The sequence below is a fragment of the Pygocentrus nattereri genome, chromosome 6 (assembly GCF_015220715.1).
Source record: "Pygocentrus nattereri isolate fPygNat1 chromosome 6, fPygNat1.pri, whole genome shotgun sequence".
Lineage (NCBI taxonomy): Eukaryota > Metazoa > Chordata > Actinopteri > Characiformes > Serrasalmidae > Pygocentrus > Pygocentrus nattereri.
In genome coordinates this window covers 48,131,482-48,157,896 of record NC_051216.1, presented here as the reverse complement: position 1 = coordinate 48,157,896, position 26,415 = coordinate 48,131,482, and the positions used below count along the sequence as shown (strand labels likewise).

The window sequence follows — 26,415 nt, the reverse complement described above, 5'->3', positions numbered from 1 at the left end:
TTATGTCTATATCTGTGTTGTAGTCATGGTGACGCCTGGTTCCTATCACCACCACAGTAAAGACATCTGAACTATTTCACACTGAACCCTCTGAATCTCCGTTTACATCTCACACACTCCGTTATAAAGAAACGTTAATTCCTTTTTAAAGATTTAAAGACAGACCCACTATTTCCAACAGTCTTTGATGAAGTGGAAGACTTTAATACATCTTCTTTTCTTTATATCATTTTAATCCACTTCAGTCACTTCAGAGCATCCACACCAAAGAGCAGAACAAGAGGACTTTAGCTTGTTTAACAGAAAAGGAAAAAAGATATATAAACCTCTTCTCATCACTGGAGCTCAACCTGTTTCTGGACATTCAGGACCACAGCTCTCCTCTACAGCACACCTGAGTCAGCCACTAATCCTCAGTCAGGTATGCTGGATTCTGGTTGGACCACCATCATCCTGGTCTCTGAAGGTGAAGCAGGAGTTTCTCTGGTGGACACTGACCTCCAGACGAAGAGGAACGACAAGGAACGTGCTGCATCTGCGTCATTGTTCTCCTTCAAAGGTCTTTCTAAAGCCAATCCGAAACCCATGGTGAGGTTGGTCATCCCCCACATCTTCTGCGCTTGAAGCTCAAAACGAAGCTCCACAAACTCCAGACCTTCTGGTGGAACAAACGGAACGTCCACATATTATATTTAATATGTGAACTGCCTGCTTTTGGCAGGTCAGCCTATTGTTATGCGGTGGAGGGAAGGAGCAGTAATCTGAGGATTAGAGCAGATTTAAGGAGGGATGCAATCTGACTTCTCATGATTACTCAGGATATTGGCCAGTACTGAGTAACACGCTGTTACAGTTGAAGAGTTTATTCCAAAACATGTTGGATTTTTAAAGACATTTGCTAATTGAGGATTTTTTAAATGAGCACTGGATTAGTATTTCATAGTTGACCACAGCTTTCTAATTCATCTTAAATTGGGTTTTGGGCAAATTATCAGCGTTATCAAATGACATGATAGACTAATCCAGACATTATGTGCTGTATAGTCAACAGGCTTAAATAAAAACGCTCCATGCTAATGAAATCATTTGTTGGTTGCCAACACCGTTTTATTTTCTTGGTCTTCAAAGCTGCCAGCAGCTCAAGATGCTCTCAAGATTTTACCTAAAAACTTCCTCTTTCTTCTCCAGCTCTCCTGAAGCCAGTTTTAAACCACAGTTTAAACCTCAGAGCCTCCGTCAGTGCACATTCCTCTTTTAGTGCAATGGATAAAAAGCTTCGGCCCTCATTCACCAAACGTTCTTAATGAGAAATGTCTTCTTAAACCCACTTACGCCGTTCTGACGAAGACTCTGACTCAACAATGTTCTCTTACGTGGGGTTTGTTCTTCGGTAAGAACAGAATCTACAAAGGTGAGAACAGTTCTGCGCTTTAAGAACACGACATGAATCTGACGAAGACGTTTTCTTAGGATCTTTATCAAGAACACACTTGGGAAGATACTGAGATACTGGAGAATGAGGCTCACTGTCTTGCACATGTTCAAACATATCTTTGTACACGTCAAAGAAATAGCTATAAATCTGCCGTTTACTACATTAAATTGATAAAAATGCAGCATGTGGCTCTTTTACTGCCCCCTTGCGGCTCCACAGCTGAATCAGATCAGCAGGTAATAATAAAATAATCCTCCTCTACAGTAAAATAAAGCTCTGCTGATCCTTCAACACAGTTTAACAGTAAATGGTCTTAAACGCTGGAGTTAATGTAGAACTGCTGATTCACCCTTTAACCCTGAAGATCAGCGCAGACGGCTGGTCACCATAGCAACACAGACGACAGTCTCGCCCAGCTAGTAGCTACGAAACGGCAAAGAGAGAGATTTAAGACGGATGTCGATAATCTGGAGACGAATGGACTTATTAGTGTTTATAGTCACTCCAGCTGGTTTCCTGATACGTTTAATCTGTAGCGAGAAACTGAAACACTAAAAAGTCGCGGAGCTGAAGTTTCTCATTTGCCAGCTTCTTATTGGAATTTTCCTGCTCCACCTTAAACAGTGCAGCTGTTACGTTCTGAAGCCTCGGGCGCCGTTTAAGGTGGAACAGGAAGATTGTGAACATTTAGGTTGCGACCTCTGGTTTAGATGAACATGTGGCCAAGTTCACATTGCAAAGAAACACCTGTTTCATTATTATCTGTTTGTAGATCATTCAGTTCCATTAACAACAACACAAAGTGAGAATCTGGTGTTGTGCCTGTTTCGGAATGACACACTTCCCTTTTCATAGTCAGCGTGTCTAAGACAGACTATCGATAGTGGACTGATACCTGATCAATAAGGTCAGTATTGGTGCCAAAACCGATTCGGAATCCAGATCCATTATCAGATCAGTGCATCTCTAGATTTCAGTGTTTTATTGTTTATAGACGAGCATTAAAATGCAAACTTAAACCGAAGCTGAATGAAAACGGGAGCGAGCTCAATGTATTCAGGCCATTAAACATACAATCTGTTATCAAAATAAATACAAAATCTCTGCAGACCATGAAGATTCACCACTCGACAGGAGTTATTACTTCATCCCTCTATAAACACATGTAACTCGTACTGTTTCAGCAGGACACACCGGCTTCTGCGAACAAGAGGGAGTTCATACCGGTCATACCGTCCACCAGAACGAGAGTCCAGACCTCAAACCAGAGCCCATTTTCCCCAACAGAGCAGAACGCACTCAACACAACGTTCTCCACACACCAGAATTTATCTGTACACAGATTTTTCAGTACCAAAAGCAATGGTATAAAAGTCGACCCCGTCCGGCCCCGACTGCTCCGCCCTGTTTCACTCAGACAGGCTGGCACACAGTCTTTGGTATAAATCAAAGTGTTCTGCGTAAGGGGTCAGTGGAACCCCACTGGTCGACGGAACCAGTGGGTGAAGGCCAGCCGTCTCTGCTGGACACCGAGGAGCTTCTACAGCAGCGCTGATCCCACTACTTACTCACCGACAGCAACAGATTGATCTGGAGGAGAGCAGAGAAAACAAACAGCAGCTTTAGAGCGATTTATCAGCCGAACTTCATCCTTTATCTTCAAGATGGAGCGTAAGGGATTTCACCATGACCAGCGCCGCAGTGTAAAATAAATCTACACATCAGGGGGCGTAAAATACGAGGGATGTTGAGGAGAATTGAATCTATCGTTCCAGAAAAAAGCTAACTTATAAATACTGGCCAAAAAAACACAAAGCAATAAAAACATTCGCTGAGACGCATCATAGGCCTCCCTAACGTTCAACTTTTAACAGCTGCAGTAACACCTTTAGGGGGCAGCGGTGAGTGACGTTTGTTTGGGAGGCAGTATTTTGATATTAGAATGATTACTAGAGTGTTTGATAACATAATTATCTAGCTGGGTAGCCAATGAGGTTCCTCCTGATCACAATTAACGGTTATGCCATTGTCTCGGTACCTGTTCCATAGACGGGCAGGCGATGATCTGCAGGTCCTCCCCGCTGTACTCCTCCTGCAGGACAGTGTGCAGCTTCTGGAACACTTGCTGGATGTTGTTCTGGAAAAAGCAAAGACGCTCACTGTATCTGAGAACCACTCACTGGCCACTTTATTAGAAACGCCTGCCTTGGGCTTCCACTCACTGGCCACTTTATTAGAAACGCCTGCCTTGCGATTCCACTCACTGGCCACTTTATTAGAAACGCCTGCCTTGCGATTCCACTCACTGGCCACTTTATTAGAAATGCCTGCCTTGGGCTTCCACTCACTGGCCACTTTATTGGAAACACCTACCTTGTGCTTCCACTCACTGGCCACTTTATTAGAAACACCTACCTTGTGCTTCCACTAACTGGCCACTTTATTAGAAACACCTCCCTTGTGCTTCCACTCACTGGCCACTTTATTAGAAACACCTCCCTTGTGCTTCCACTCACTGGCCACTTTATTAGAAACACCTCCCTTGTGCTTCCACTAGCTGGCCACTTTATTAGAAACACCTACCTTGTCCTTCCACTCACTGGCCACTTTATTAGAAACACCTACCTTGTGCTTCCACTCGCTGGCCACTTTATTAGAAACACCTACCTTGTGCTTCCACTCACTGGCCACTTTATTAGAAACGCCTGCCTTGGGCTTCCACTCACTGGCCACTTTATTAGAAACGCCTACCTTGTGCTTCCACTCACTGGTCACTTTATTAGAAACACCTGCCTTGTGCTTCCACTCACTGGCCACTTTATTAGAAACGCCTACCTTGTGCTTCCACTCACTGGCCACTTTATTAGAAACGCCTGCCTTGGGCTTCCACTCACTGGCCACTTTATTAGAAACGTCTACCTTGTGCTTCCACTCACTGGTCACTTTATTAGAAACACCTGCCTTGTGCTTCCACTCACTGGCCACTTTATTAGAAATGCCTGCCTTATGATTCCACTCACTGGCCACTTTATTAGAAATGCCTGCCTTGGGCTTCCACTCACTGGCCACTTTATTAGAAACGCCTGCCTTGTGCTTCCACTCACTGGCCGCTTTATTAGGAACCTACACAGCCTACAGGCCACAGAACATTAAAATACTCACACAGGGGAGTTACACTAATTATTCGTCTATAGTCAAAAGCAGCAGCTCCTAAAGGATCTGTGGAAGCAAGTTCATCTTCACCCCAGAGATGGCAGCCTTGACTGTTCCCATGTATGTGTACTAGCCAATCTATCAACCAAGCTCTACCAAATCCTGCTAACACCCAGAAGATGCCACAGTCTTCAGGGGACCAGAAAGCGGTCTAGATGTAAAGAACAGCAGAAGCTGCTGGGCTGATGACTCACCCTAACCGGTTTGAAGAGGATGAACTCGGTGTCCTTATTCGCCAGATATAAAGACATGCTCTGTAAGGTTCCGGGCAGCTTGGTCTTCAGAATGCGATACATGGACATCACCAGGTCATTGATCTTCGCTGTAGAGGAACATGAAGAACCTACTTAATCCTTTTAACCAGAAATTTCACAATGAAAACTTCTCTTTCACAGAGATGAAAGAGAAAAAATCTGGCTCTTAAAATGTCTCTCATCTACATCATTACGCTCTGGGCTGGTTTCTCACACCAGATTAAGCCACGCTTTCTCCTTTGAAAAGAAAATGTAGTCTAAGGCCCAGTCCTATTTCTTACTTTTACCCCTACCCCATGTTTTCAAGGGTTGCCCCTTGGAACAGAGTTACTGGGTAAGTGGTTGAGATCTTTCCTCTGAAATGGGACCCTCAAATAAAAAGAGCATCACTTCATCACTTCCATCATAGCTTGTGTGATTTATTAACAGAAAATCCTCACATCTGTGGGTTTCTTTGGTCTCTTGTTCTCCGTCTCACCGGTTTTTCTGTTTCTCTCATATCTCTCTGTTTGGAGTCTCTGAAAAACCTCCGTTTGGAGGGTCTTGCAGCCCCAACACTTCACCCCACCCCTCTATCTCAAGCAGAATCAGGACACCCGACCCCTCTATCTCAACCAGAATCAGGACACCCGACCCCTCTATCTCAACCAGAATCAGGACACCCGACCCCTCTATCTCAACCAGAATCAGGACACCCGACCCCTCTATCTCAACCAGAATCAGGACACCCGACCCCTCTATCTCAACCAGAATCAGGACACCCGACCCCTCTATCTCAACCAGAATCAGGACACCCGACCCCTCTATCTCAACCAGAATCAGAACACCCGACCCCTCTATCTCAACCAGAATCAGGACACCCGACCCCTCTATCTCAACCAGAATCAGGACACCCGACCCCTCTATCTCAACCAGAATCAGGACACCCCACCCCTCTATCTCAACCAGAATCAGGACACCCAACCCCTCTATCTCAAGCAGAATCAGGACACCCGACCCCTCTATCTCAAGCAGAATCAGGACACCCGACCCCTCTATCTCAAGCAGAATCAGGACACCCGACCCCTCTATCTCAAGCAGAATCAGGACACCCGACCCCTCTATCTCAAGCAGAATCAGGACACCCGACCCCTCTATCTCAAGCAGAATCAGGACACCCGACCCCTCTATCTCAACCAGAATCAGGACACCCGACCCCTCTATCTCAAGCAGAATCAGGACACCCGACCCCTCTATCTCAAGCAGAATCAGGACACCCGACCCCTCCATCTCAAGCAGAATCAGGACACCCCACCCCTCTATCTCAACCAGAATCAGGACACCCGACCCCTCTATCTCAACCAGAATCAGGACACCCGACCCCTCTATCTCAACCAGAATCAGGACACCCCACCCCTCTATCTCAACCAGAATCAGGACACCCCACCCCTAGATGTGAACACACAAAACAGATGGGTAGGGCTAAGTTGGAGAGGCAAGGGGTGAAACAGGACTGGGGCAAGGACTAGGCTTAATCCCTTGTCTGGAAAACGGACCCTAAATATCCAAAACACCTGGACAGCTCTTGGGAGTGAATTCAGCTACTTTCAGGTGCACCCACTGCTTATATCCCTTTAAAAAAGCACTGACCAGCAGAACAGGGGAACACAAGAGAACACAAGCCTAAACTCGCCCTGCCTAATGTCGAGTGTGGGCTCGAGGGGTATGAAGCCCCCCCAGCACGTTTCAGGAAGAGGGTAGGTGACCACTCTTCTACAGCAAACTATCAGGCCAAATTCACTCCATGATCTTATAAGAACCGGTTACCAGCTCAGCGCACGTTTAATTAATAATTGCTAATAAGTGCTTAATTATTAAAAGTGATCCGAGTCATTAATTACCCAAAGAGACGACTCACCTGGCTGAGCCCAGGGCTGCTGGGAGAGGTTGTACGTCGGGCCTCCTTGGATGGCCATAGTTTTTAATGCCGCTATCTGCAAAATCACACAGACATTGGTTCCGTATTAAAGTACCCGCCATTCCGTCGCTCTGCGGAGGCTGAACACTTTCAAAAGCCAGTCAGAAAGGCACAATGTCAATGATCTTTTGGTGCTACATAGAGCCATCAACAGCACATTCTCCATCAATCTGGAGAACCACGTCACCCTTTATTCATGCAAAGAGTTCTTTGAGTGTATATTGTTCTATATAGAACAATTTTCTTTACTAAAGAACCCTTGAAGAACCATTTTAATATATATGATTATTATCATATATAATCATTAATAAACTAATCTAATCTGCAGTACAGCTGGACGCATACTGTGTGTGTTGGTAGCCCTTTACTATCCTTTACGTTCTTCTATCTAGCCCCTCTAACTGCAGCTGTCGGTTCCGCCGTGCCCCTAATCAGTGGTGGACGTTTGGCTGACTGGTCTGATGTTCACAACAACTCAAAGACTGTGAAAATAAGCATTTCTATTTAAAATAATAGACTTTTTACAGAGTTTTACATCTGGTTCCTGTCAGCTTCACCTTTTTCTCATATCTCTGTTTGGAGTCTCTGAAAAACCTCCGCGACAACCTGGGACGGCTGTCGCATCACCGGGGATTGAACTCGCAACCTCCTTTTGACAGAGCCAACGCTCAGACGGTGGCGCCACTCGGGAGCCAACTTTTCCAGAGGTTTATGGTTTATGGAGGTAGTTCTAAACGAACACACAGCGCTTTCCCCTCCGCTCCGTCAGAGCTCTGCAGCGGGGAATATCGGCTCTCGGAGAAGCACGGAGAGATACTGACTTTCCTCCATAGCAATTGGTTGCAACAGAGTTTAGACAGAGCAGAGCATTTAGATCGATTTGTTTATTTACTTTATTAAAGGAAAACTGATTTAGTTGCGTTGCATTTTACTGCTGCTACTTTGCACATCTATGGTTTTAAATGTTGACAGGAAAAAATATCTTGGAATTTTATTAGCAGGAAAGTTCATTCCAGTGAATTTTTGAATAAGTTATTCATTTTTATTGTCTTCACTATTCGTTAGCAAACGCATAAAACAACCTCAAGCGAAATGCAAAAGTCAACGGCTACATAAGACTCATTTGGTAACGTGGCGATTTATAATCTGAATAATCGATTATTCGTTTGAGTAATCAGTCGATTATTCGACTATCATATTAGGCGTTTGTTGGAGGCCATCAGCTACAGTCTCAATCACTACAGGAGGGGAAAGTCTCCTCCACAGAGCTCTGAAACCCGGAAAAATGATTAAATCCATAAAAATCACCCAGAAAAATGGAGTAAAAACTAAGTTTTTGCAATGAAAACATTTTTCCTTCTTTCTGCAAAGCGATTGGGAAGCACAGTATGGAGTCGCTCTCCAGATCAAGCCCAAAGTGAGGAACGTTCTCCTCTTGTCTCCGATTTGATCCTTAAATCACACGCCTGCCACACAGCAGAGACTTCGCTCTTTCATCCTGACAACGAGTCAGACGCTCCAAAGGCACTAAGTTGACTCTTTAATTTTCCTTTGACTTCCTGAAGAAAGTAGCATCTCCCAGTGCAGCGGCAGCTAAAACGCCACAGGCAGAGAATAAACAAGCGTCAGAGACGCAGCGGCTGCTTTAACGTCTGTTTAATTTAGAACTGACTTTAAAATTCTTTTAATGCTTTAATTCTCTCAGTGGTCTGCAGCCTTTTGCGCATCTGGCCGTTGTTATTTCAGACGTAAAGAGCGTCTGGTGTGGACTTATCCAATATTCCGAGAGCTGAACCCCCTAAAAAATGGGTTTTGGTTTTTATGCCTCCGAAATCTGGAACCGCTTCCCGCAGATAATCCCCAGACGCCCTCTCCCAGCGGCTCATGACACACTTATTTTCTTTACCGCTCCTTCAGATTCACTGTTATTCTTAGACTCGTAACGAGCCAGTCCGTCTCCCGCTCCATTATTTTGAAGAGCTTCCAGATTAACAGCGGAACACTGTCGTGTTTAATCCATTCAGAGACTTGTTGAGGCCTTTATTGGGTCTATCTGTGGTTCCGTCGCTTCATTGGAACCTGTATCCGTCTCTGGATGCGCCTGTTTAGTCTTTGGCTGAGATGTTGGACCCTCATCTTTCAGCAGCACTCAGAGTCACAAACTGAAGCGCTGTGGAACTCTAATGAAAGAGAACCAAACACCTGCAAAGTTTAACTCCAACTCTAGTCTAACTCACCTGATTGAAGTAATGAAGGTTATCAGAGGCATCTGAATATTAGAGGCAGGTGTGGCAGATCTTCCAGACCAGGATCTTGCACCACTGTCCTAAAGCAACTTGAGGAATACCTCACCTGCACTTCAGCAAGCCAGCTAACCTCTGTAGCTCAACACAGACGGCTACCTTCTAGCACAGGGCTTCGTCTGTGGGGCTGCAACTAGAGCTCACTCTCCTCCAGACTCACCTTGGTCAGGAACTCCTCCAGACTGCCCACGAACGTACGGGTCTGCTGCTGGATGAAATGCTCACAGCTGGACTTCAGGTGTCGGTCCACATCCTTCTTCGAGTCGATGTAGTGCTCCTTAATCTCTGGAGTTCCCTGAAACCAAAATAATCACTCAAAATCTAAATAAATCGTATGTGGCGACAACAGATTTGGATCAGCTTTCCTCGATCATCTCGTGGGGTTTCTGACACTGTTTGACTCGCTGTTATCTACTCACACGGACTGAAGCGCATCAGCACAGCTAAACACAGCAGCAGCCAAATAAACGTTAAACATCGTCCATTTTCACAGAGAGCGGTACAGTCGACGAGTCCAAAGGAGCGTGATCGGAGCTGATCCGGACACTTTTTTACTGGATCAGGTGAATCAACCTGATTCAGTTCTAATCCTTCATACACACACACACACACACATATGTGTGTATATATATATATATATATATCTCGGACAGAACACCAAGCATGACAAACACACATCTTCTATACCGCTAATTTAACCGTTATTATAATAACTAAATAAATTTTAAATTAATTAATCGTAATTGCTGGGATGCTTTAGTGTTTGTTTAGAATCAATTTGTCAACAGAAACGTGGTCCTGCGTGAGCAAAACACCTCAGTCAGATGATTCTACACAAATTACTTGCTCTAATAACGTCATTTAGGTTGAACTTTTTCTTTTCACACTGGCTGGACAGATTTTTGCCACGTCAATTAAATACATTCTGATTACAGATTCAGGTGTTTATTCTCCCTCTACTCAACAATCTGATGAAAACCTCTGTTTACAGGCTCACTACAAGTAATCAGATCCAAAATGACGCACATGCGTGGAGAGCCACTTAGTGTAAACGTTACCATGACAACCAGCATCACGTGAGGTCCAGTCAGAGTGAGATGAGCAGCAGTGAGCAGTGCTTGTGTTTTAACTGCTTTAAAATGACGTCAGACTCAGGAAAACGTCCTTCACACGTCCTTATTAAAGAAGGCCGAGAGGAAGACGTCGTGCTCTGAGACGCATAAGCTGGACGTCCGTCCCACCGCCGTCTTTTAAAGATCAGAGCATGAACTTCGTCTCCTCTGCAGACCAGTTTCTGCTCCGCCGTGTTGAACGGTATAAACTCTCACTGTGACGCGACGCTCATGCAGAACGGACTGAAACTTTCCGATAGGGAATGTAATCGGATACAGACGTTTACACGGATATTATTCTTCTGTTTAATGGATTATTTACAGGATTACCCACCTCGCTCAGTCGGAGAGACATTGTATTCAGAATGGTGTCAATCGGATCCATTCCGACCGAAGTGTTTACATGAACGTATTCTATTCCGATCCAGTTATTAGCCAGATTATTAACAAATTATTAGGCTGCATGTAAATGTGGCTACAGGCAGAGAACTGTAAAGCAACAGCAATTCAGTGATGTGTAACGGGCACAAATTTCAATATTAACAACCAGACTTTTTCCAGCAGCGATTCAGATTCTGCGTATGTCTTTTCCGAGATGTTTATGCTCATAACATTCCTATTCATGCCGGATTTTCAGTTTCAAACTTAGAGATTTTTTAATGGGTGATAAAATGATCATTTAACAAGTAAGCACACGTTCCTTGACTCTGCCCTTCCCCAACGGGCCTTAGTCTCAAAATACAGTGGCCATGTGAAAAACAAGGCGGATAAAACGGTCTTTAACAAAAATTAAACCAAAGAATTAAACATTTCCAGTGTCACTTTATGTACAAGTGACTTTACTGCAGTATTCATTAACAATCTAGCAGGTCTTCGTTATTATCTTATGCATATATATGTCATTAGCTATGAAACACAATCAGATCTGAATCAGCCGGTACTCAGTTTGGATGAGAAGACAAAAAAACTGGACCTGGACATGGACCTGGACATGGACTGGACATCCCTACAGAAGAGTACACTACAGTCCGAAAGCACATAAATCCGTTAGAAATTAAAAGTCTATTATAAGCTACTAAAAAACGTGTGGTTTGAGGAGAAATTTGAGTAAGACGCCGACTTCGCTGGCGTTTGAGGCAGGTGTGTGGTCTAAGCATGCAGTTAGCACCATGCTAATTGGTGTACATAAGCTTCCGTTACTGCATTAGCCTCGCAGCTCCAGTGGAAAACTGTAGGACAAGGCAACCAGTGTGGGAGGCGTGACAGTCTGAGGGGATGAATAAACAGAATCGGTACCTCCAGCAGAAACTCCAGGATGGCGTTGTGGCTGTTGAGGCGGAAAAATTTGGGCACAGCTTTGGGGTGGAGGATTTTGAAAGCAGCGTCTGAGAACAAAGACACAGTATGGATTATTTAGAACCTGTTCCTTCAGTACAACATCGCCATCTGGTGTCAGGTCATGCGCATTACACCTCTCTGCACTTCATATAACTGAATATAAAAGGGAAATTTCAATCAATGCAATGCTGATAGAAATTAACGTAATGATATTAGGCTGTTAAGCTTCTGCTCAGAGCGTCGTTGGGCGGAAACATCTTATTAAACGCTATACAGACCGGCCCTCTGAAAACGAGCAGGATAACCCACCTCGAGTTTTCTTCAGGTCCAGTGAAATCTCTTTGATGGCGAAGTCGGCGTGGAAGGGCGCGATCTGCTCTCTCAGGATGAGAAGATGCTTTATGAGGAAAAGCTGGCCGTCGATCTGGCTCTGTATCAGCAGAAGAGGATTCATTACACATTAAATCCTTCCTAAACTGGCCAGGCTGATTAATTTATTTAATCACTGAGTATGAGTTTCAGTCTCTGCTTAATGATCACGTCTGAGTGATTCAGGGTGAAATCTAACGTTCTTTTAATTGGTTCACAATCCCCGATCCCGTCTCCAGGCCAGCGGCCCGAAAGCAGCTGCACTTTCGGCAGGGTTTGGGGGGTTTTGGGGGACTCAGCTGTCCAGGAGCGTCTGGCTAAAGCTAAAGCAGCCCGTGTCTAGGGGGATTTGTCAGAGACTTGGGGGGAAAGAGGCTTTGATCCTGAAAGCCTTCACCCCTCTCAGACTGAGCTTCATCAGAACGGCTCAATCCTGCACCCTGATCCACACAAACAGGCGACGCACCAAACACAGTCACTCATCATACAGCACCGCAGCGCTGCTCCCGAAATCCGCAGCTCAGCAGTCTTCGCTTCAGCTCGCCGTACATGTGATGTGAACCCTGATCTGTTCTGTCTAAAACAGCAGAGGGCGCCGCGATGCGCCCTCAGTGAATCTGAGTAAGTGGAGCCAAACAAGCGAAACTGAAAAGTTAAAATATTTTCTAAGCAGCTCCACAAAGACATGGAGTGACCAGTGTGGCGTGGAGGACCTCAAGCGGCCTGCACAAAGGCCTGACCTCAACCCCACTGAACACCTTTGGAATGAACTGGAACGGAGACTGTGAGCCGGACCCTCTCGTCACAAAGGGGGACTTCATAATAATACTGGTGGTTTTGGAATACGATGTCCAACAAGCCCGTAAGTGTCTGATGGTCAGGTGTCCAGAAAGGCTCATCTCTAACCTAAATGAAGAGATGAACTTCCCCTTTAAAGCCTCACCTTGTTTTTAAGGATGATTTCAGAAGCCTTGAGCAGAGACTGAATACAGGCCGACAGCGCCTCCTGGGAAAGACCCTGAAACACCGCCCTCTGAAACACCACACAGAGAGAAAACAGCGTCAGACCACCTGCTGAGGGCACCAGCACCAGCTGATGAAATCAGTTTTAGCTATGCAGCTTTTACATTACGGCTGTAGGCAGCTGACGGCAGACCTGACACTAGACGTTTTCAGCGGGAAACTCCTGTCACTGAAAGCTACAGTGGCTGTTTACCACAGCGGTCAGCAGAACGTAGGAGAAATACACCGAATTTAGAGTTTTTGGGAGCCGTGGGCGGCTCGTAGTTGAAAAAGGTGTAAGCAGTATTATATAATAATATATTTACAGTAGTGATGCTCAGAAATTAAAATTTGCACTTTGGAAACTGAAACTGGCCATCATCACTTCATAAACTAAGGCCAGATCCCTTTCACCCCTCGCCCCCACCACTCAGCACCACCCCTCTGTTTTGCCAGTTCACATCTAGGGGTGGGTGTCCTGATTCTTGTTGAGATAGAGGGGTGGGGTGAAGCGTTGAGGCTACATGTTTTTCAGAGACTCCAAACAAGTGAGATGGAGCACAAGAGACCAAAGAAACCCATAAATGTGAATTTTCTCTGTAAATAAATTACAATAATCAGCGTTTTATTGCGGTCATTTCAGTGGATTTTGGTCATTTTTTTTAATAACAAGTATAATAAATCTCTAGCAGTGCTGACGTCTCTGTAGCTAAATTCCCGTTCCACCTTAAATGGAGCAGCAGGTACATTCTGGCTCCTCAGGCATCAGAACTGCTGCTCCATTTAAGGTGGAACGGGAAAATTCAAACAAGAATCTGGAGAATCTCTGACTTCAGCTTCATATCACTGAAGAATTAGGGGGGGTGATAATAAATAACTGCCCCCCTCTTTGAAGGCGTATGATCCCTAAATGTAACTAAAGCCCAGCAGTGAGGAGCTGAACTTTCCCCTCCTCTGCTGACCCTGCAGACGGGCAGGGTCGCCTACAGAGCGGCGCTAGTAGCTGTTAATGAAGAGATGCTCTTTTATTAGAGGAAAGATCTCAACCACTGCCTTGTAGCTCAGCTCCAGTGACAGCAATAAGAAATGGGACTGGGTCTAATTGGACGGATGGCGTCAGTGTGTTCACCGGGACTTTCCCTCCTGCTTTGCTTGTTTTCTGTATTCTGTGTATCGAGTGGTGTTTTCAGGTTCTATCAAACACTTAGTAGAGCAGTAACACACCGCTGATACGGTCACTGTTGATCTGCTGGCGCTCAAACTGGCGCAGGAGAGAGAAGAACACCAACAGCGTTTATAATCACCATTTCTTGTTTTCACTCGTTAAAATCATTAATGAAGTCGCTACTGTTGGAACAAAACCTCGTATGTCCATTTCTGTCGTTCAGATTCTCATAATCTGAAAAAACCTGTTGTCCTTTACATCGTGTGGAAATTTCATGATGAATGGACTAAAAGAAACGGCCCGAAATGCCTTGGAAAGACGTCTGGTTCCATTGACTTCCATTAAAAGTAAAGCAGGTTTTTTCCTTCTTCTGTAAAGTTCCCATTTTGGAGATACGAGGTTTTCTTCCCAAAACAGCGAAATGTTCGATTTTGGCACTTTATTGTCGCCTATTTGATTATTTACTAAAATTTTCCAGCCTGCCTTTCCTTTTCCTCCGATCTTCATCCATTTCTCCAGCTGCCACTGGTCACGAGACGCTGTGAAGAACATCTGAACTACGTCTTAGTCAATTAACAGGGTTATTGAACTAAATCCTATGACTGTGTCATTAAGAAAAGGTGACATTCCTATTATAACTGCGCTCAGTGATTCTGGAGTGGGTGGGGTCCCCGTACACCAACTCACGTCTATACAGCGGTACAGTTTGGACAGACAGACCAGCGTCCGTCTGACCGTTGGATACCACATGCCGTGCAGATCAGCAGGAGAAACAGTCGCCGGGACCCGCGAGCCTTCAACACCGCCTGGTGGTCAAATCATAAACATATTCATAAGAAAAAGAATAATAAAATGAAAAAGAAGCATTTTATTAATTTTATTCGTTATTTTTACCTTTTATTTCTTCAATTTCTTCGTTATTATGTGCTCTTAATGTATCACCTGTTTATTGATCTGCTGTACTGAAAGTGAGTTCACTGTTTGACCAACATTGACATTCAAATCATTTAGAATAACTAGAGAAATAACAGCAGGTATAATTATTAATTACCCAATTAAATTCAATATTAATAATAAAAGATAACTAGCTAAAATTTACTAACACATGGGAAATGATAATAATAGTTTGAGTGGAATAAAATCCCGTTACACAGCTTTGTTACAGCTAGACTAAAACTGGGACTGGGACTCTGAGACCGACCCGGGCTGACGATCTTTCTGGACTCCGGATCCTCCAGCTGGACATCCGAGAAGGACGAGTCCGGTGACATCAGCTTCATCTGTTCCTCCTTCAGAGACTGAGCGATTTTCTACAGCACAAACAAACACAGCGCTACTTACTCTCGGCTGCGCAGGTGTAACGATATCTGTCGATACTCCATCCTACACCACTGACCACCACAGGGCTTCCTGCTGCCCAGACCCCAACTGAGTAATCGGAGCCTCTGCTTCCCTGTTTTTCCCTTTTACTGCATTTAAATATTTTATATTAGCGCTAAAATTTATTCTCCGTTCATTTGGCTCGTGTTACTGTTTTCCTGTCCGGTGTGGTCCAGAGGAGGATGGGTTCCCCTTCCGAGTCTTGGTTCCCCTCAAGGTTTCTTCCTCTCGCTCTTGGGGAGTTTTCCAGTCCCACTGTCCCCACTGGTGACGCTCACGGGATCCGATCCGGATTTTGCAACAGCGCCATTTAAAAAGTGCTGTATAAATAAACTTTGACCACACGGGACGATTCAGCGCAGATGACAGAGCGTTCTCCAACAGACCTTTTCCAGCAGCTGTTCTGCAGCGGGTTCTAACCTCTATCATCTGCAGTTCAGAAAGGTTCCAACCATCATCTGCAGTTCAAAAAAGTTCTAAGCTCCATCATATGCAGTTTAGAAAGGTTCTAACCTCTCGCAGTTCTGAAAGGTTTTAACCTCCATTCTCTGGTGTTTAGAAAGTTTCTAGACTCCATCTGTAGTTAAAAAAGGTTCTAACCTCTACCTGCAGTTCGGAAAGATTCTAACCTCCATCATCTGCAGTTCAGAAAGGTTCTAACCTCCATCTGCTGTTCAAAAAGGTTCTAACCTCTGTCTGTAGTTCATAAAGGTTCTAACCTTCATCTGTAGCTCAAAAAGGTTCTAACCTCCATCTGTAGCTCAAAAAGGTTCTAACCTCCTTCAGTTCTGAAAGGTTCTAACCTCCATCATCTGCAGTTTATCAGGGTAGGCCAGGTCTCCTGGTGCAGGGCTGTAGCCGGTGATGTCGGTTTGGATGTAGATGTGGGTTCTGTACACCAGACGCTCCTGAACATCCTCCAGCATCTGCTTCACCACAGCTTCAAACGCCCCCAACTGGACCGCTGAGGGACAAACACACACGTTCACTCTCAGGATGATCAAACAGGAGAACGTCTGATGGGTTAGTAGAGCAGAACTGATCAGATCTAGAACGCTGCCATGCTTGACCACAGAGCTGTTTAATGGCGTGGAGATACTTCATTCAACCCACCATGAAACATTCATCGAGCACAGAGGGTCAACTTTTAATAAAGGTCTAGAAACAGGAAAAAACCTCAACACTGACCACATGAACGTTTCTTCACTTCCATTTAAAAAACTTGTCTGTTTATTTGTTATTATAACTCTGAATATGATGGTGTCCCAAAGGCAACAGCGCAACTTCTACCAGCATTTCCACTTCTTGTGAAAAAGGGCCTATTGGTGCTGACCATCTCAACCATCTTAACCATCTCAACCATCTCAACCAGCTCAACCATCTTAACCAGCTCAACCATCTCAACCAATTCAACCAGCTCAACCATCTCAACCAGCTTAACCAGCTCAACCATCTCAACCAATTCAACCAGCTTAACCATCTCAACCATCTTAACCAGCTCAACCATCTCAACCAGCTCAACCATCTCAACCAGTCTGTATTTGCTTTATTGTCGACTGTTGGCCGACACAGTCGTGCTCACCGACTCACCGTTGTTGTGGACATGATCCTCCAGCATTTCATTCTTAAGGATGCCGCAGAGCTCGGACAGCGTCTCCAGGTGAACCACGTGGATGATGAGCGGCCGCAGCACGTCGTAAAGAGACAAGCACAACCTCTCCAGCAGCTCACTGAGGGCAGAAACAACACAGGCCTTCAGAAACCTGTTCAGTCTGCATGGGCACCACATACAAATGCTCTTCCGGGCTCACGGTCAGTCGGTCGGTACTCACTCCAGCTTGGCCGTAGGTTTGGAGAAGAACTCGCTGAAGAGCTGGTGCTCATCCTGACACACGTGAGCCATGAAGGCGCAGCCGCTGCGCACCTGAGAAAGAACCAACCAGCAGATTTAACAAGAAACACAAGATCGATTTACTGATCAGCACAACAGCACAACACGGCACGTATCTGCTACTGGACCAACGACTAGTGCAGTTTTCAAAACAAACACATCTTATTAAAAAGGATTCGATGTACGTGCTTTTATGTCGTGTGTTCTGCAAGAATCAATTTAATGTGGTTGTTTTTGTTTTAAAATAAAGGTTCTTTGTGGACACTGAAGCGTTTATTTGGATTTATCCTCGTTTGCTTTTAAAGCTGTTCTATTTTGAAACCTGTTATAGATTTATACGTTTTAAAAACAATAATAAAACACAATTATTTTATGCAGAATTTCATACGTCTAGATTTTCCTTTTTAAGAGCTTCATTTATCCGTATATCGTTGGACGGTCTCACATTTTGAGACTTTGGGAGGTATAAATGCCTAGAATGACATTTTAATACAGCGGAAATGTGTTCCCATAACAGAGGTACCATAGAATAATGTGATAAGCGCTTATTAAACTATTTACCAGCAAAATATCGGACACAGACGTCATCACTGACCCGCTTATGATTTCTGCTTGAATTCCTGTGATCTCAAACACCAGTATTAACGCTTTAATTCGCCCCTCAGTCTCTCACTGACCGCCTTCTAGTGAATTACTATTATACACACTGATCAGGCGCAACATCATGACCACCTCCTCGTTTCGACGCTCATTGTCCATTTTATCAGCTCCACTTACTACACAGAGCAGCACTGCTGTGTCTGATCCACTCAGACCAGCACAACACACACTAACACACCACCACCACGTCAGTGTTACTGCAGTGCTGAGAATGACCCACCACCCAAACAGTACCTGCTCTGTGAGGGTCCATGGGGGTCCTGACCACTGAAGAACAGGGTAACAGAGTATCAGAGAAACAGATGGACTACAGTCTGTAACTGTAGAACTACAGAGTGCAGCTATACGGTCAGTGGAGCTGATAAAGTGGACAGGGAGTGGTCATGATGTTACGCCTGACCGGTGCTCGGTCACAGTTTTAAATCTTTCTTTCCACCTTAAATGGTGCTGGATCGTTCAGAGTGGAAGGTCAAACCTCACTAACAGGGCAAGTGTGCAGTGTAGGCACGCAGGTAGCACAGTGCTAAACGGTGGGCATAAGCTTCCATTACTTCTTAGCTACGTTAGCCTCGTAGCTCCAGGGCTGAAACTAAAGAAGCAAACTTCAGACTCCGAGCCCGTCCGGGCGGATCGGCTATGTTTGGGATAAGGGGGGAATACTGTGGGGTTAGAGTAGTGAGGTGGGGTATAAAGGCCTGACCAGAGCACAGTGGTCTTTGTTGCTCTGGCTGGTCAAGTCAGTGATGGTGGAGTTGATGCTGGGGCTCAGCAGCGCCTCCCTCTGGTCCAGGTAACATTGGTGGATATCGTCCAGCAGCTGCTGATACCTGAGAGTCACATAAACAAATAAAACATAAAACATAATATAAGTTGAAGTCACATGACGTCTGAGACGCTGTTTAACGACAGTTTTCAGAAGATTTTGGCCTAAACTCCATTCATGGTGGAGGGAGACATGCAGGGCGCTGTGCGGCAAAATAGTCCCCAAAGAAAACTCATTATTCCAGATTTTCCACTGTTTTCCATCATCAACATTCCATATAAGCTCAGAAGACTTGTGTAGGTTCTCTGGTGGTTCTGGATGGTAAATAAAGTGTCTATATCTGTGTTGTAGTCATGGCGACGCCTGGTTCCCATCACCACCACTGGAAAGACGTCTGAACCGTTTCACACTAAACCCTCTGAACCTCTGATTACAGCTCACACTCTGAGTTATGGGGGAATTTTGAATGAACCACTTACTCTGGCATCTTCTCTGAGCGCTGCTCGACCTGCTCAATGAGCGCCTGCAACGGAAAACACAAACTCAACTGTGGATCATTGCGGTTGGAGGATTGGTCAAGATTTAGACTTTCACTTTTAATCAAAGTGTTTCAAAACTGGTACTCTGTGATGGGGGGGTGTGTGTGTGTGGGGGGGGGGGGGGGTGGACTTGTAGACTTGTAGGTTAGTAAGGTTAGGTAGAGATAGTATTGGTATCAGTACTCGGTATCAGCCAGTACTTAAGGATCAGCATTTCTTCATAATCCCTCCATTAGGTTAGCAGACTGAAGCTCAGGAGATGTGGCTGCTTAATCTCAGGTACCTAAAGACATAAAGCTGGCAGGACATCCCTTTAAGGTGATGGAATACAGTCCTTACTCTGAGTTTGGGTGCCGCTGCTCTGAACTTCACGTAGTAGAGCGTGAAGGCGTTGTCTGCGTTAGCCACGCCCATCGGGTCCTGCTGAGAACAATTCACACGTTTAGAAAACCCGACACTGCGGTCAGCTCATTTTCTCAGGTAAGAGCTACGACGGAAGAGAAACGGCCACCCTGACCCTTTTGGTGAGCTGACTGGTGAGGTTGTGCAGGGTGTTGACCGCGTGGGTCCTGATGAGCTGCATGGCCTTGGACAGACACTGCCGGAACTTCGCCAGATAAATGGGGTGATCCTTAAAGTTGGGCTGCGGGAGGAGAGGAAGAGGCATCAGGAGAAACGTTCAGCTCACATTTCTTCTACTTCTGCACGGCTGAGTCTGTCCTGGAGTCACCAAAGCCGTAATCCCGCGTAAGTCACCTGTACCACATATACCTCTGAGGCAGGTTTGGAGGTTTACAGGCGCATAATGCTGGAATACATATGGAAAAACCAGCCAAATTCAGGTTCCCCATGAACTCCAGCCAATAATTCTGTCACGCTCAGACGTTTTTCACCTATCTTGTAATCTGACCTGTGTTTGGTGGGATGGGGGACAGCGGGGTGGGGGGGGCGTTGGGGGCTCTTAAATAAAGTAAAAATAACATCTGATTCTGTGTGTAGAAATGAGTATTTCACAGTAAAGGACTGTGGACTGGACAAACTCGATGATTTTAATGGTAGAAATGTTCCGTATATGTAAATTTATATAGTTCGGCAGCGGCGAATGAGTTATTGTCTATAGATGTTCACACTCACCGCTTATAAATTGTTTATAAACTTATAAAAAAATTTGACATAAAATATCCAGACAACAAGAATTTTTAAATTCTAGGGCCCATTCAATATGACAATTTTAATAATATGACAAAATTGATTTCAATGGGCTTAAAATAAAAAAACATCGGTATCGTTTAATATTTATACTGTTCAAATCTTAATTTTATACTCAATATACACATAAAGCACCTCAGTATACGTTTACTGACTGATGAAGACGGTCAGACGTCATCGGGGAATCAAATACATTGTGTCTGTTCTTTACGGTCACTCTAATAAAAAACTGATAAACACGAGAAATAATTTAAGTAAATAATCTACATATTGTGTGTGAAACAAATAAACAACAAATAAACAACCTCTATAGGTTACAAACATGAATACACCATTTCTCTGCTTATTTTAGTTTCTATTTATTCGCTGGATTTAACATATTAGGCAAAAAAAACGAATATAAAACGAGCCTCAACACATTTTATGCCTGATTTTTTGTCCAGTGTCTCTGCAGAGACTCGTTTTCACTTCATCAATAAAATGTTAATTGCCTGGATGCCTAAGGGCTGTTAGAGTTTATTCATTTTGTCTTATTTTTCTTCAAATCTGCTCATAGAAACGAGTTTATTTTGTGGTAAATGCTATTTCATGTTAGAGGCCTGGTCTGATGTGTTTTACTTGTTTGAGATTTTAACACTGGTGACTCCCCAGTTCAGGATGGACAGCGGTCATGTAGTTCCGAGACGCTCTAATTACAACAGATGCCACTTCCTGGCGCACTGTTGGTGATGTGGTACTCCAATATCGATAAAACAGTGGGTTCTCGATATCAGCCAACGTTACTGGCCACCTGAGGTCGTTATGGCTCTACTGCCCTCAACACCATCTGAGCAACACGGCGCTCGGGCAAACAGGCCAAAGGGCCGCTGGACTCACGTGTGAAGAGACGTACTCGATACAGTCGTCTAGTTTGGACAGCATCGGAATGAAGCCCTCGCCGTTCACCGATAACGTCGGCGAATTCAGCTTCTGAGCAGAAAACAGACACAGCGACACGGTTAGCGAACAAAAACAAGCCAAACGTCTGAAAGTGCAGCTTAAAGAAGAAACCCCACCGTATTTATCGTTTCCAGTTCGTTGAAATATGAGAGTTTCTGCTGGATGCTCTCAGCCAGGTCCACCAGCTCGGACTGCAGCAGAGGACGTTAGTTTAGTACCTCAGATTTTCACTTTAAAAGCTTTGGCTTCGAAATATTTAGTCACAATGCACAAATAAAGCGCTCAGCGACAGTCGTGCGCAGCAGTTTGGGCAACACTGGTCAAATCATATCTTTTGTTCATTTTCTAAGCGAAAGTAAGTCGCACATCATCGCCAGGGGACAAACGTGATGCATAAGGTTCTAACTGTTTGCTGAGGCGCCGTTTCATGGTTTTATTTAGTGACACATGACAAATGTTGAATTGTGTTATATTAAGCCAATAAACCTCAGCTGTGCATTAAAAGCGTCAGATCACTCTCACAGGGCGCCAAGACTTTTGCACACAACCGCATAATTAGTGAATTAGTGAATAATACGACATTTTGATGACAGGATGATAATAGCAATACTACTACTATCACTAATAATAATAATAATAATAATAATAATAATACTGTCACATTATTATTTATGATACACGACTGTTTAAAATTCAGCCTAAACGTTTTCAATAATACTGAAGCAACACTGGAGCAGATAAATGTATGAAATCATTCTAAGATACCAGTCCAGTCAAACTTCACGACCATAATAGTTACCAATGATTAGCAGAAAGCCGAATAAAATTAATTCATTAAATTAATCAATTAAATTAAATGATCATTTTCATGCCGTCGTTATAGAATCATCTACAGCCCGATTCACTTTTTTCCGTTTACGTTCATTTATTTTATTTGGCTCTTTGTAAAATAAGAAAAACGCTGACCTGCTCCTTCAGCAGCTGCTCGCAGGCCTCGTGGAGAGTCCCGGTTTTGGTGGAGACGAACAGGTACTGTTTCTGCAGAGAGTCCAGATGTTCCAGCGCCGCGGAGACGTCCGTCAGGATGGAGTCACACTGATCCTGATAACAGCTCAGACACTCACGGGTTCTCCTGAAAGATGGAGAAACACGAAGAGCTTTACAGTCGGGGGTGAAGAGACCTGCACAGCAGGGCTGCAACAAACGGCTGATTTGATAATAATAATAATAATAATAATAATAATAATAATAATAATAATCTGCCGATTTCTGAGGCGAATAATCGATTATCGCTGCGCCCCCTACTGCACAGACGGACTGATGCACTCTGATTACAGACCGCCTGCTGGTTCGATCGCAGTCTGGCCGCGTTCGGAGCAGCGAATCGTTTAATGTACAGCTCTCACACAGACCTGTACTTGGCTCCTTCGTCCTGGTCCATCTGGGCCTGCAGTTTGGAGAACCAGGAGAAAAACTGCAGGAGAAAAAGAGCGGCGGTCAGCAAGAACCGACACACGACACCAGGTGAAACAAACCCCGCGGCGCAGTGAGCTCGTACCTGCTGGGCCGTCTCTATCCGCTGGTCCTCCATGCCCAGCATCTGGAAGCCCTTCAGCAGGACGTCCTCAGTGGAGGCAGGAACGGCCGCCGGGAACAAGGAGCGCGAGGACAGCGAGCACAGGTCCTCTATGGGGAGCTGGAGAGGAAGCGGGAAAACAGCCTTCAGTTCTGCTGTGGGAAAAAAGCAAAAACTACAAAAATGCGTTTCCTGAAGAAAATAGGATTCCCTGGTATTGCTTGTGTTGCTAGGTGGTCACTGTGGTGTTCCAGGTGGTCGCTAGGTTGTTGTTAGGTGACTGCTACGGTATCTCTGGTGGCATCCAAAGGTTTACTAGGGAAATGATATGCGATACTGTGGTATTCCCCAGAGTTGCTAGGACATTGCTAGGTGGTTGCTAGGCGGTTGCTAGGGTGTTGTTAAGTCACAGCTATGGTATCTCTATTGAAAGCCATAGATGTGCTACGGGAATGGTATGTGATTACTGTCGTATCCCCCATGGCTGCTAGGGTGTTGCTAGGCTTTATTTGATCTGATGTTCAGTAAATGTTGGTGAAATCTGACCGAACTGGACTTTCTTTGATCTGATGTTCAGTAAATGTTGGTGAAATCTGACCGAACGGGACTTTATTTGATCTGATGTTCAGTAAATGTTGGTGAAATCTGACCGAACTGGACTTTATTTGATCTGATGTTCAGTAAATGTTGGTGAAATCTGACCGAACTGGACTTTATTTGATCTGATGTTCAGTAAATGTTGTTGAAATCTGACCGAACTGGACTTTATTTGATCTGATGTTCAGTAAATGTTGTTGAAATCTGACCGAACTGGACTTTATTTGATCTGATGTTCAGTAAATGTTGGTGAAATCTGACCGAACTGGACTTTATTTGATCTGATGTTCAGTAAATGGTGTTGAAATCTGACCGAACTGGACTTTATTTGATCTGATGTTCAGTAAATGTTGGTGAAATCTGACCGAACTGGACTTTATTTGATCTGATGTTCAGTAAATGTTGTTGAAATCTGACCGAACTGGACTTTATTTGATCTGATGTTCAGTAAATGTTGGTGAAATCTGACCGAACTGGACTTTATTTGATCTGATGTTCAGTAAATGTTGGTGAAATCTGACCGAACTGGACTTTATTTGATCTGATGTTCAGTAAATGTTGTTGAAATCTGACCGAACTGGACTTTATTTGATCTGATGTTCACTAAATGTTGTTGAAATCTGACCGAACTGGACTTTATATGATCTGATGTTCAGTAAATGTTGTTGAAATCTGACCGAACTGGACTTTATTTGATCTGATGTTCAGTAAATGTTGGTGAAATCTGACCGAACTGGACTTTATTTGATCTGATGTTCAGTAAATGTTGGTGAAATCTGACCGAACTGGACTTTATTTGATCTGATGTTCAGTAAATGTTGTTGAAATCTGACCGAACTGGACTTTATTTGATCTGATGTTCAGCTGTCGACTGTATAAGATGCTGATATTCCTACTCGGCTACTTCAGTAAACAGTCTATGGCTCTGAGTCGTGATGCAGGTCAGACGTTATGATGTTCTGGACCTTCACCTGAGGAAATCTTCTCTAACTGGACCTTACTGAATTTTGATTCAGGACCCCTGGTGTAGGAGTTTGGGGTTTATTCTGATAGAAGGCGGCAGAGCAGAGAAACCTTCTACTGGAGGACTTTTATTTACAGAGCCAGCCTGTGTAGCATCAGGAGGAAGAAGCTTACCGCACTCCAAAATAAAAGCCCCTTCAGTCAACACTTCTGGCTAGAAGCGTTCTGCGTGTGTTTGTACGGGACAGACTTGGTTCACAGACTGGTAACTAATGCTTTAACTGCCCACTGGTCAGTAACTGCAGCCTGGAGGCTGAATGTGGAGGAAGAGGCTCTGTGTACACATAAAAGTCCCCGTGGCTGTACTACAGTAACCGCCGCCGACAGTCCCTCGCTAGGGGTTAACTGGACTAACTGGGTAAGATTTGGGGCTTTTATCGTTAAATCGGTGAGCTAAATAAAGAAACGAAGCTGAGGTGAAACTAACTTCCTAATGGAATTCACCGTTCCACCTTAAATAGTGTGGCAGTGACGTTCGGGCGCCTGTAACCGCTGCACTATTTAAGGTGGAACGGGTAATTGCGATAAGAAGTGAACTCTAGGCTGGTAACCAGCAGGTATTCAGGTATATAAGTTAGTGTGTGTGTGTCCCGGGTTAGTGTGTGTGTGTGTCCCGGGTTAGTCTCGCCTCTGCTGGGAGCTCCAGGCTCTCGGCGGCGGCGCGGATCTGCTCCACAGACTCGCTCTGTTTCTCGGTCAGGGAGGTCCAGCCGCTCCGCTCCTGCTTCTCCTCCGCCCTCTCCTCTCTCTCTCTGTCCGGCCTCCCTCTCTCCTCCGGCCGCTCCTCTCTTCCTCTCTCTGCCTTCGTCTTCATCATCGTCTTCAGCCGCTGCGATCCGACGTCATCACAACACACGGCGTTCCGGTTTGAGACGGAAGCAGCGCGCCTGCGTCACGGCCGCCTTAGCGCGTCGCCGCTCGTGATTGGTCAGAAACTGAAGAACGTAAGAAATAAATATTATAATAAATAAATAACAGTAAATAAAAGCATTCAAACCCTGAATGTGTCTTTTATGAGTGGCTCACATCAAAGTATTAAATAAAGCAAATTAAAATAATAAATTTTTTTTATCGCATGTATTATATAAAAATCTGATGTTATTTACAAAATAAAATCATAATAATAATAAATTAAATTTAGTTTCTTTAGTGGAAATGTTAAATACTTTTGTTTTGTTCTGTATGTATCTACTATACTGTATACGCGCCACTATGTTCTATACCTACTATACTGTATACGCGCCACTATGTTCTATACCTACTATACTGTATACGCGCCACTATGTTCTATATCTACCATACTGTATACGCGCCACTATGTTCTATACCTACTATACTGTATACGCGCCACTATGTTCTATATCTGCCATACTGTATACGCACCACTATGTTCTATACCTACTATACTGTATACGCGCCACTATGTTCTATACCTACCATACTGTATACGCGCCACTATGTTCTATACCTACTATACTGTATACGCGCCACTATGTTCTATATCTACCATACTGTATACGCGCCACTATGTTCTATACCTACTATACTGTATACGCACCACTATGTTCTATACCTACCCTACTGTATACGCACCACTATGTTCTATACCTACTATACTGTATACGCACCACTATGTTCTATACCTACTATACTGTATACGCACCACTATGTTCTATACCTACCATACTGT

The 26,415-nt window shown here is 44.4% G+C and overlaps 1 protein-coding gene across 1 annotated transcript; it reads right to left on the bottom strand.

The window, feature by feature from the left end:
• Nucleotides 1-2,402: 2,402 nt before the first annotated feature.
• Nucleotides 2,403-25,600, bottom strand: cog3 (component of oligomeric golgi complex 3). The gene is made up of 23 exons (XM_037539275.1): nucleotides 25,354-25,600; nucleotides 23,088-23,225; nucleotides 22,942-23,003; nucleotides 22,496-22,661; nucleotides 21,646-21,720; nucleotides 21,467-21,559; nucleotides 19,899-20,024; nucleotides 19,721-19,801; nucleotides 19,322-19,365; nucleotides 18,780-18,906; nucleotides 17,361-17,452; nucleotides 17,119-17,258; nucleotides 16,332-16,492; nucleotides 15,350-15,458; nucleotides 14,836-14,954; nucleotides 12,925-13,014; nucleotides 11,922-12,042; nucleotides 11,571-11,659; nucleotides 9,323-9,457; nucleotides 6,800-6,875; nucleotides 4,843-4,970; nucleotides 3,474-3,572; nucleotides 2,403-3,025 (listed from the first exon to the last, which is right to left on the bottom strand). The coding sequence occupies exons 1-23, from the start codon at nucleotides 25,540-25,542 to the stop codon at nucleotides 2,996-2,998; spliced, it is 2,490 nt and encodes an 829-aa protein (XP_037395172.1). The 5' UTR covers nucleotides 25,543-25,600; the 3' UTR covers nucleotides 2,403-2,995.
• Nucleotides 25,601-26,415: the final 815 nt, after the last annotated feature.